At 34.1% G+C, this 12819-nt stretch overlaps 1 protein-coding gene across 7 annotated transcripts in view; it reads right to left on the bottom strand.

Moving 5' to 3' along the window:
- LOC106719414 (nesprin-1) overlaps nt 1-12819 on the bottom strand; it is a 133427-nt gene that overhangs the window by 101499 nt on the left and 19109 nt on the right. For 5 of the 7 annotated variants that reach the window (XM_045678642.1, XM_045678646.1, XM_014513752.2 and 2 more), the window contains exon 1: nt 12229-12793. The exons of 1 other annotated variant lie outside the window; for it this stretch is intronic. In XM_045678642.1, the coding sequence (XP_045534598.1) occupies nt 12229-12742 (514 nt within the window). In that variant the 5' untranslated portion in view covers nt 12743-12793. Of the gene's footprint in view, nt 1-12228; nt 12797-12819 lie in introns of those variants that run through there. One more of the 7 variants, XM_045678647.1, reaches the window with a different exon arrangement.

The raw sequence follows: 12819 nt of genomic DNA, 5'->3' as shown, positions 1-12819 counted from the left end.
ATAAATATAGAAGAAGGGGTCTACGTTCAGAACATAAAATTGACATATATCCAATATCTCTAATTATGACACTAACTGTGAAAACAGCGATCTTTTATAGACTTGATCAATTTCTAATCTCGCTTATCGTACTAGTTAGTTATTTTATAAAACGATTAAAGTTCATAATCTATTTGTAACTGGCTACATTTTTTACTAAGAGCTTGTAATAAAAAACATGTCATGTAATTTTTTTGCGATCTTTGACACAGTTAATATTTAAATTGCGTTATCTGTAACGTACAGAAAATGACATTTCAATTGTGCATACAATTTTTTTTAAATCATTGTAATACTATTGTCTGTATTCATAAATAAAAAACGTCAACGTTGTTTTGTACTGAATTAATTCATACAATGAACTACAAAAAATATATTCGATTGTTAATTTTGCTTATCCCAAGACCACACATGTCGGCAAAATTATTGTTACTAATAGTTATTAACTTGCAGTTGTCAGAGCACTCAGGGAGCACCTAAGTAACCGTTAAAAGACAGTGTGGCATTTACCATGGGTTACTGAGACCAAAATTCCTTTTTTAAAACATCTTGTTATCTCAAATATAATGCCAGGGATGACGATATGTTTTGTAAGAGATTTTGGTCTTAGAAACCAACGGTAAGTGTTCGGAATAATAAAAAAATAATAAGTAGCCTAATGTTCATCCAGACTATGATCTACATCTGTGCCAAATTTCATCTAGATCCGTTGAGCCGTTCTGTAGATAACTTCAAACAAACATCCATCCATATTTTTTGTGACTGAATAGTCACTGTTTGCCTTGAAGAGGCATCTACAGTTTCACCGGGCTTGAGGTGGCCGGGCGCAGATGGCGCTTAGCCTAAACCTCGTTTAAGAGTAACTAGGCTCGAGGGTTCTCTCAGGAGCCTCGGCTCGGGCTGTTACTTCATTATTTTTACCGGATTGGAGCTGTTACTTTATTATTTTTACCGGATTGGGTCATCCATCCATCTAAACTTCCGCATTTATAATATTAGTAAGATGATATAGCGTAACGGCCGCCGTGTTTAGAACTTAAATCATTACTTTGGAATTCTTGTCTTTCCTTAGAAATATTTCTCGTTCCCTGATTCATTTATTCAACTACACATAAAAAAATGATGAGTTTAAAACTAACTCATGTTCACGACAACAAAACAAACCTTACAAAGTTACGTTTTGTTGCCCTTTACTTATTTGAATTGAACTACATTAAAATAACAAATCAATGTAACACACAATTTTAATCTCAATTCCTTTCGACATAAAGCCTACTTTCACTTTTCATACGCTGACACAACACAAAACGTTTAAAAATCAATCGTATTTTGTATGGAATAAAATTCATTTTAGCTCGATGCATCGTTCGCATTCTACGATGAGGTCATCTCCGCATATAACTTTAACGCGGTGGCCACACTGACGTAATATATTAACATGAAGAATTAAATATGACATCAACCGGCCAGTGTGGACTCACCAAATATTTTTCAACAAACATATTGATAGGTTTGATGGCAATAAACAACAGGTTGACCTGTAAAAAGGTTTTATATACCTGCATACTGTACTTCATAGAGTCAATGATTAGCCAAAATGCCACACAAAATGTTTAATAAAAAAAATATTGTATTTAATATATTTATATGAAATCCAAGGCTAGCGGGTTTTATAAACATTAAATATGTTGTAAGTTAATATCTAAGATAGAGGAGTAATTAAGAAATGAAATACATATGTACACTTCTTGACGTACAATTATTGACGAGTAAGGCATGTCCTTTTTCAAAATGAACTTAAAACATCTGTTAGAAAATGAAAGTAAATAATTACGAGTTCCAATGACGCACTTCATAAATTAAAGAAATGGACACTAACCCATACATGTACATACATACATATCTCCTGAAGTGCACGAACATTCCAGATTATTAAGCGGTACAATCAAAAGTCAACCTTTCTACTTTCTTATAGAGTTTATTTTAGGTAAAGTGTATCGAAATGGTTATTTTGTAAAAGGTTTAGAGAAAAGATGTATTAAGGAATTTAAATGGCTAAGCCTTTTTGTAGCTCGAAAGATTTAAACTGTCAAGTACTAAGACAGTCGAGACCAGTTAGACTTGATTTAGATGTTTCAGTAATTTACTTATTCTTTATGAATTAAACCTTTCTATTTGTAGTTTGGTTTCATAAATAAAATTTATATATATTTTTAAGGGGTTAAAATTTTAGTTTTTAGTGACACATCCCTTGCCTTTCCATCTTTTTCTGTATTGATCAAAAAGTTCACAGATACTTTATTTCCTCAGTATTTAATTCCAAATCTAATATATAAAATTCTCGTGTCACAGTTTTCGTTCCCGTACTCCTCCGAAACGGCTTGACCGATTCTCATGAAATTTTGTGAGCATATTCAGTAGGTCTGAGAATCGGCCAACATCTACAGCTAGTATTATATACAAATATAATATTAATAATAATAAAATAATTTAGAATAACAAATTATAATTAACGAGCCATTGTCTAATAATCAGACATCATTGGAAGGACAGAAATATATTCTTGTGTATGTATTCGTATTGTTTGTTCGTCTGTCAAAACAATTAGTTATCTGTGAACATTTCGGGCGTAGTTATTTTATGAGTCAGATGTTAACGGCGATTGACATTTGAGATTTACTAATTACGATTTTATGTTGGCTACATAACTTTGGAACAGGTATTTATTTAGATGCTATGCGAAGTATTTTATACTTCATAAAGTTACGAGGTCCATGAAGGGACAAATTTAAGTTGAACGGAATTAAGTAAAGATTGAAACTCAAAATGTACCTATTTAACGTAATTTTGGCAATCTTTTTCACCAATTTTAGTTCTTTAAGTATTGAGTAAGCCAAGCTACATTTTATTAATAATTAGCTTTTACCCGCGACTTCGTCCGCGCGGAATATAAAAAATGCACACAAGATAAAAAAAAGTTCCTATGTCCGTCTCCTAGTTCTAAGCTACCTCCCCATCAATTTTCAGCTAAATCAGTTCGACCGATCTTGAGTTATAAATAGTGTAACTAACACGACTTTCTTTTATATATATAGATATAGATAAAGAAGATAGTCATTGAAAGTGATTGTCTACGCAGATAGATTATAAATTAAATAATTATAAACATACAGACAGGTAACTATCTAACTAATATTATAAATACGGAGGTTAAGATGGATGAATGTTTGTTAGAAGGTATATCGAGAACGGCTGCATGGATCCCGCTAAAATTTGGCATATGAAGAACATAGCCTAGGAGGACACATAGGCTACTATTTTTTGTATTCCACTTTGTCTAGTTCTTTATAAGGTAAGTAATATGAAACATCTCATTTAACTATATCAACAGTTGTACTTAACTATAACTTAATAATGATTTCACGGAATTTATTTCCTTAAGGCATATACATATATGATGTCAGATGTTAATTAATGACTATAGGATTAACAAGTCTCTGAACCATTTAATGTGAAGGTCATTTCAGTAACACAGTTGCTAAACTTGTAAGAATTTATTTTGCCTTTGGACAAATTTGCCGAAATGATCTGACCCGCAGTTACTCGGTTTTTGTAGGGTAAAATAAGTAAGTTGATCATTGAGATGTTATTTTGCAAACGTTATGAGCAGTATGAGCAGCAATTCGTTGGATACAGATATCTTGATAATTATCAAATATATAACTTTGTTTATTTTTAGATCAATTTTGCACAAAAAAAAAATATTTACTGGGCTTAAAATAATTATCGCATTTGATGTTTTTTTTATCGACCGCAAAAAGTTCTTATAATTTAAAGTAATAAATTTTTATATATAGCAACATAACCTTCACGTAATAAAAGCTAGAAAAAAAAGGTATTCTAAATTAAGCAGACGACGCCATCTTGAAATGAGCTACGCATAAGGTCAGCCGGTCGGCGCGGGAAAACGAAAGTGTCTGTCCAAATTAGGCGGCCGGCGCTAGTTACGCTCGCATTTACTACTCTTATGGTAAACAAAAAGTACATTTTTTAACATGAATTTTATTTACTTGACCTGTATTTATTGTGTAATCTTAACCGACTTTAAAAAAATTTAACACTAAGATGTTTTAATACGTTAATTTTCATAAAATAAAATTAGTCACGGTTATGAGTTTAGATAAAACATCCCATCAATTATAAAGACCTTGAATTCAGTGAGCGAGTGTTGCCCACGTGCAAAATTAAATAAAATTAACGAAACTTACAACTTTTTAATAATTACATATACTCGTATCTCAATTTCACAAAAGTTGTGCTAACAATATAAAACCTAGTATTGAAATCGACCACATACTTTTGAATGTAAAACTCTAATAAATCAAGATCGGTTTCCACTGCCGAAATCATTGTAAGATAACATACATGTTTTAATTCATTATCATCATCATCTCCTTGACCTAGTCCCACTTACGTAAGGTCGGTGCATCAGGTCTGTCTGCCGTCATCTCCATTGTCACCCCCTTCTTGATCATGTCTTCCTCTACTCGTGTACTCCTCCACATTTATACTTAACGTTCTCTTTGCCACATGCGATTCTTCCCTCCTCATAACATGCCCATACCACGCTAACCTTTTACTCCTCAACTTTTCTACTCCATCTTCTTATAATGTTTGACATAAGACAAGATGTTTTCGGTAAATATTTGCTAGTTCGATTCTTTCACACATTAAATTTAAGAAAATCATCACGTTTCTCAAATTACTTTATTCCTGTTAGTAAATGTGTCCTAAAACACTGCATGTCTCACAATGTTACTAACGTGTCCTATCACGTTCGGAAAGTAGCGCAACGTAATGTTATCAACAAAATTACATGTGAACTCGGTTCCTGTACAAGTAACTCCAGCCGTGTCGAACTCGTCTTACCGCTGCTTGGTGATAAAAAGCAAAACAACACGTATTTAATTTTAACCCGTGGAAAAATGTTGAAAGGATTTCATAAACAATTTTATATATACTTTATTTACAAATGAAAGATTTCTTCTTCTAATGAATAGCTTTAATACTTGATCTATCAATATTTTTATAAACTATAAATTTAAGTTTCTAGCTTCATCATGCATAAAAATAACCTCAAATCACAAGTTACAAAACGATAAATTATGAAATAACGCGAAATGTTTTTGTTACTATTAAAAGATTTTATACAAATATCGGAATATGCCTCGATCTTGACCCTGGTGATAACACGCGTCCAATCTCGTTGATGACATCACTAGTGATATCACCCTATTTCACTCACTAATTCGAATGACACGTAGTTTGCTAACTGAATGACAAATGACAGAGGAAGGCTAGGGTTACGCGATGCCATGCTATTTTGTATGGAGAATGCATTGAATCGCACAAGAAAAAGTTATTTTCACAATTCCTACGTGACAAGTTAAATTTTATTTGTATAACTTATATTTTTAAAATGTTTATCTGTCGGACTGTACGCAAGTTCGTGCTTGTTCCGGGTAATCTCTGAAAAGGTTGGACCGATATTGAAGGGACTTTAAATTGAAATTAGCTAATGTATGCAGGAGTAAAAGCTAGCTTTTGGCCGGCGACGATTTCGTCCGTGCGGAATTAAAATAGTCTATGTTACTCAGTGATAATGTAGTTTTCTAATGGCAAAAGAATTTTTGAAATCTCTCAAATAGTTATTGAGTTTATTCGACACATACAACAATACAAATCTATCCTTTTCACTCAGAAGTAGGTAATGTAGCATTCTGTAGATGAAAGAATTTGTGTAACCGATCTATTAGTTTTTAAGTTTATTAGTTACAAACATAAAAAATAAAAATTGTTAACATTTTATAATATTAGTGTAGTTATAGATAATAGTCAGACAGTAAATGTGTGTCATATATGTTTAATTGGGCATCAAAAGTATTTATAAAGTGATATAAAAGTTTTGACAGCTTTATCTGTTGTGAATAACGAACAATTAATGCATTTAACCTTTATACGAAAGGAGATAACGTTAAATAATACACGCACAAACTGCGTGGAAGACGGACAGACTAACAGCATATTTATATAAAGGGTAGAAAGTACAGTACTATTTTGATCTTCAAACTGAACCCTGAGATAAACATAGGAATAGCTATGAATTTTTTAGATAAATCAAATCGATGAAAATAGATAATGATGTCAGCAGAGTCCTAACAAAATCAGTCGTCCATCATTAGCGGGCGATTGTAATTGTTTGAGCGACGAAGCTAAGTGCTGTACCGAGAAACGCGTTGACATTCCTAATTATTACTACCTCACGTGACTAATTCGTCGACAGCTAGTGTATTACTTACTACTTAGTAATATGATTTATTATTAGGTCTAGGCTGGCATGTATGTTTTCATTAATAAAAACTAAAAGCTACTATGGCATACAAAAAAGTTATTCCAGGTATAGTTTGACAAGATAAGATCAATATGTTGAAAGATAAAATCAACTATTTTTAACGCACGAATTATTGCGGTAGCTTAGAGTGCCTAAACTATATGTTGTTTCAATTTAAAATCGTCGTAAGAAAATAAATAACTAGACTCGAAACGGAGTTGCAATGCAAGAGTACTTATAATAATCTAGTTTATCTTGTATTCAGACAATAGTTTGTAAACATAGTCAATATTATGAATTTGTACATCGCATAACCTGTGTAAATACGTGATAAGATAGTGTAGAACTTTGTGGCGGTACAAGTGGCTTTGACCTTTACCTATAGTCAAGGTCATCGCAAAAGAAACTAAAATATACAATCTAAACTACATTAATAAAAATGAATATAGATTAAACCATAGTTTGACGTTTATTCTAGAGACGATTTTCTAAATGTCTTTATAAATATTTAAAATATTGTAAATGACAACACTGAGGAAAATTACTAATAAAAATGGCCACCGGCGGCTTTTTTTCGCCTTAATTTGTGCGCTGGGTTGTGTATCTATATGTTAAATATGTATACATACGACATTATAGATTCATTTATATAAATTAAATTTAACTATTATAAAACAATGGCAAATAAAGCGTTGAGCCGTGCGATAATGACAATATTTAATTCGAGGACAATTAAGATTATCTGCGATTAAATTTCACTCTCAGGGAAGTAATAAAATATATCTTTGATTGAAAATTATTGTATAATCTACTTTAGTCATCGGTAATCAATAAAATTGTTGTACATTAAAAATAATATAATCGTAAGAATTCGTAATTTGATAAATAAGCTTGGTTTCTTTGAATCTGTCAATGGTAATGACAACGATGACATACTCGCGCGTAAATGCAGCGTTTTAATATTTTTCCCGCCAACAATTTAAAACGGTCCGTTTGACGCGTGGTTCGTTTGGATAGTTTCGCAACATCGCAGTAAATCTGAATATGCTTGCTCATGCATTTATTCATATTCTTCTTATATTAAACTATAGGAATAAAATTCCACGAATCAATGGCTGACAGATAATTCACAAACAGAATTATCTGTCAGACTAAAAAAGCGTAGCGTAGAATTTTACTATGAAATACAAAATGTTTTGTCTTGACAGCCTTCTTCTTCTTCTTACAGTGCCATCTTCTTTCGAAGGTCGGCGATCATTACGGCAACTTGTACCCTTGACACCGCGGCTCTGAAGAGCGAACGGGTACTTTTTCCGTTTAGCCTTAAAAGTGACCTATTCAGATTCCTATTCAACTTTCAGTGTTAGTTGGAAAATAAGATACATGGTACTGACAAAGTCAGAAGACTTTTTTTGTATTTATAACTATAAATAGATAAAGCGTAATATACACTGCATGTGCAAAATATTTATGAAAGATAGATTAGACTTGATGTTTGTTTATAAAATGTTTATCATTATTATCTACAAAGATTATAAAAGTGATTATGAGTTTTATATATAGTACTAGCTTTTACCCGCGACTCCGTCCGCGCGGAATAAAAAATAAAAAACGGGGTAAAAATTATCCTATGTCCGTTTCCTGGTTCTAAGCTACCTGCCCACCAATTTTCAGTCAAATCGATTCAGCCGTTTTTGAGTTATAAATAGTGTAACTAACACGACTTTCTTTTATATATATTAGGTCCTTACATATGAAATTGGTGTTTTTCGTACTGGCCACTTTAATCACGAATTTCTCCTCTATGGTAAGGAATTCCAAATTCAAATTTGTACAGCTATAGACTCATGTATTTGTGGTTCGATGACCGTCATTCATTTGTTTTTTTTCTTCTGTTTTTTTCTGTTTGCGTCACTCATTTTACAAAATGGAAACCTTAAAATATCGCATTATTTACGATTACGAGTTCCGCCGTGGCACTAGTGCTGCGGAAACGACTCGAAGGGTGAATGATGTGTATGGCGGTCGTGTTGCAAAAGAAAACACAGTTCGTTTTTGGTTCCAACGTTTTCGTTCTGGAAATTTCGATCTGCAGAACAAGCCCCGTGGACGGCCTGAGACTCAAGATGATAATGAAGAGTTGAAGGCTATTGTGGAAGCGGATCCATCGCAAACCACGTCCGAGTTAGCTGCAGGCTGCGATGTTAGTGATAAAACTGTTTTAATTCACTTGAAGCAAATTGGGAAGATTAAAAAGCTTGAAAGGTGGGTACCTCACGAATTGACTGAAGCAAACCGGCAAACGCGCGTCGACTGTTGCGTTACATTACTAAACCGGCACAATAATGAAGGTATTTTAAACCGAATCATTACCTGTGATGAAAAATGGGTTCTTTACGATAATCGGAAGCGCTCAGCGCAATGGTTGGATCCTGGCCAGCCACCCAAATCCTGCCCCAAGCGAAAATTAACCCCAAAAAAGTTACTTGTAAGCGTTTGGTGGACTAGTGCCGGTATTGTTCATTACAGTTTTCTCAAATCTGGCCAGACTATTACGGCTGATGTCTATTGTCAGCAATTGCAAACCATGATGGAAAAGCTAGCGGGTAAACAACCTAGGCTGGTCAATCGCTCCACGCCACTGCTGCTTCACGACAACGCTAGACCACACACTGCGCAACAGACGGCTACTAAATTAGAAGAGCTTCAATTGGAAAGTCTAAGACATCCTCCGTACTCCCCGGACTTTGCTCCAACTGATTACCATTTTTTTCGAAATTTGGATAACTTCTTACAAGGGAAAAAATTCAACTCCGATGGGGCAGTCCAAATCGTCTTCAAAGATTTTATTGATTCCCGTCCGACTGGTTTTTTTAGTAAAGGGATCAATGAACTACCTATGAGATGGCAAAAGTGCATAGAAAATAATGGTTCATACTTTGATTAATTAAATATATTATATTAAAAAATATTCAATTTTTGTTCCTCCCATACAAAACGCCAATTTCATATGTAAGGACCTAATATATAGATAGATAGATAAGCTGACAATATTTTTGTAGTGATTGATGTTCGCATACTCAAGAATATGTCATAATATAAAGCGACAACATTGTCGACTTAGCAAGAATAAATACTGTTCAATTATTGTAAAAAATAATATGTAATTTAACATTGAAATGTTAACAACCAGTTAGAAGAAACACTGTGAAGATTTAAAACATTTTTGTTGTTAAAATTCTGCACAAAATGTAACAACGAAAAACACGACCGGATACTTAAATAACAAATTGTATAACACAACCTGAATTGGTTGCCAAGGTCAAATACGTTTGACATTAGAGTGAAGTCAACACAGAGAATGTTTATTCACTTAGCATTTATGTGTTTTAATACTAAATAAATTTACATGTAACAGCGAGTTTTCACTGTGGATATACTTGTATAAAAGCATGTTTCATCTCTTTCTTTCTCTCTGGAAACATAAGGGAGTGCAATATGTTTTGATACAATTTTAGTAGTAGAATTTTACTGTTTTAAGCTTTTATAGATTTATACTAATGAGAAGACTTGCCCATTTAATTTACATATACAGAGATAACAATCACTAGATTGTAGGTACTTGATACTGAAGAAACAGGATCAGTTCAATCCGGTAATAATGACGAAGTAACATCGTACTAATAATCGAGGCTCCTGAAGAGCCCTCTAGCCTAGTTACTCATAAACGAGGTTTAGGCTAAGCGCCATCTGCGTCCGGCACCTCAAGCCCGGTGAAGCTGTTTATGCCTCTTTAAGGCAAACAGTGATCACTCAGTCACAAAAAAAAACAGGATCAGATCTGTCGCCAACGTACAATCGAATAAATGGTAAAAAACATCTAGTTAGTCTAATGTTTTGATTTTTATTATTGAAATGCTCAAATATATTTTCCCAGCCTACAAATATACTCGTATTTTATTGTATTAGAATAAAACTGAGTATTATTATTAAGTAGCAACCCAAAAACTAAAGCTAATTAAGATTTTATAAGTCGATTTTTCCTTTGTTTTTTGTTTTTTGATGTGAGGAGATGTTAGAATGTGGTAGATGTCCGAGAACCGCCCCAAATGGAAGCTTGTATACGCTTTGGGGGACGGGGTGATTTGAATTTATGTAATATGTATACTGCGATATTATGGAATGGATTAAAGTTATAAAAAGGAACGTAATTATATCTCTAGTCTTAACATAGTAGAGAGTCAAGGCACAGGACATCTTTTGTTATGGATGTCCTTGTTACTCATTGGTACCGTGCACTTCTTTGTCCCATTACAAGTTAGTATGAGAACTGGAATGAGTTGAATGTTTTGTTGCAAAGTTGACACTCTAAAGAAAACTATCGTCATTGCCAACCTTTCAAGGTAAACGTTATTTTATTAAAAATCTCAGGCTCTTCTTAAGGTGGATATAGACTAGAGGATTTACTTGTAACAAAACAACGAGCCGCTCTATATGTTGTTGTGTATCACACTTTCACGAACAAGACGTACTTTGGAAACTATACTTTTACCTGTTTCATGTCATTCGTTAAAACGTTACATTACATAGAAATTCTTGAGAAAATGCTCTAGTGTATATTCACCTTTATATTGTTATCTCTATTTTCTCAAAGATACTGACAGAGATGACGATGTTTTTTACTTAGGTTATGATCTCAGAAACCAAAGGTTAATAATGTATAATTTTTTCTTTTTATATAATTAGAAGACGAACGAGAATTGAGACCCTTAAAGTTAAGATCACTGACGCCCATAAACGTGGATAGCACCCGAAGAACTTAAAATTTATATAAGACTAGCTTTTACCCGCGACTTCGTCCGCCCGGAATAAAAAAATGCACACAAGATAAAAAAGTTCCTATGTCCGTCTCCTAGTTCTAAGCTAACCTCCCCATCAATTTTCAGCTAAATAGTGTAAATAGTGTAACTAATAAAATTAGTGTAACTAACACGACTTTCTTTTATATATATATATATAGATGATACTAAACGTTCAATAGTTTCTTAGAAAAATGCAGATGTTTATTGCCTTTTTGAACTACTTTTTTTCAAGTAAATAAAAGCTCATGGATTATAAACAGATGGTTAACATATTATTATTTCTTAATACAAATGTCGGACATATTTGTTAACTGAGTGTTGTTGTGTATCCCGTCAATGTAATGGGTAAATAATAATTTCATTATTTTTTCCTTAATACGTTCATATATCCTTAATTACTTATTATTGTATCTCGCTCAGAAATTGTGTAAACATAAATATTTTGAATGTGTTGAATTTAGACAAGGATATTGTATTGTTTATACAATATGTGATACATCTTATATATAAAATTCTCATGTCACAATGTTTGTTACCATACTCCTCCGAAACGGCTTGACCGATTTTTTTTAAATTTCATATGCATATTCAGTAGGTCTGAGAATCGGCTATTATCTGTTTTTCATACCCCTATGTGATAAGGGTTGTCCACCCCTGACAGTTTTATTATTTTTTGGACAAAATTGTAATTAGAAATTCCTTAGAAATAATTTATATGGCAAAAGAACGTTTGCGAGGTCAGCTAGTATTAGATAAATTAGTTATTGCGCAGGATTTAATTCACCCTTACTTCACACAAGAGAGTGTCCTTGAAAACTTGACCTATACGTTTGTGATACGCGAAATCATATAAAAACTGTATATCCGTGTGAATAATTTATACCAAGAAGATTGTTTTGTATACTTTTTTGAATAAAGCCAAATTAACTATCTCACCTCTAATTTGGGCGATGTGAGAGTCATATTCAGATTTACTACGCAGGTAGTCCTTCCTGGGCGCCGTGTGCAGCGCCTGGTTCTTGTACTCTGTGTACCACTCATGTTGCGGCGAATCGGGCCGGTCCTCGGACCGTGTCTCCACCGCACGCTTTAATGAGACCCGCTCGAACTTGACGTAGCGGACGCCAGAGGTCAGGTCGCCCTCTTCGACCTGCCTCACCACCCGCTCCGTCTCCTCGACGGGCTCCACATGTCTCAGTTTAACATTAGGGAAGGTCACATCACTCTTCCCGGGTGACTCAGAATCGCGCGTTTGTTTAAGTTTGACATCTATCTTAGGCGATTCCGGTCGTCTCTTGCGCTGCTCAATCCGTCTCTCGATTTCTTCCACATTGGCTGTGGGCTCTACATCCTGGGAGCTACTCCTGGAGCTGCCCCTCCAAACTCTCTCGAAGAAACTAACTCTGTTCCGTAGTCCGGTCGGCGGCGGCGTATCGCGACCGTCAGACATCGCAACATGACCTCACTCGACGGAGGCGCGTTCGATACTGCCGGCGTGAGGCTCACTCGGAGGCTCGCGCGGTGAAG

Source organism: Papilio machaon, chromosome 7 (genome assembly GCF_912999745.1).
Source record: "Papilio machaon chromosome 7, ilPapMach1.1, whole genome shotgun sequence".
NCBI lineage: Eukaryota > Metazoa > Arthropoda > Insecta > Lepidoptera > Papilionidae > Papilio > Papilio machaon.
Note: the sequence above shows the minus strand (reverse complement) of the source record. Positions and strands in the feature narration are given on the sequence as shown.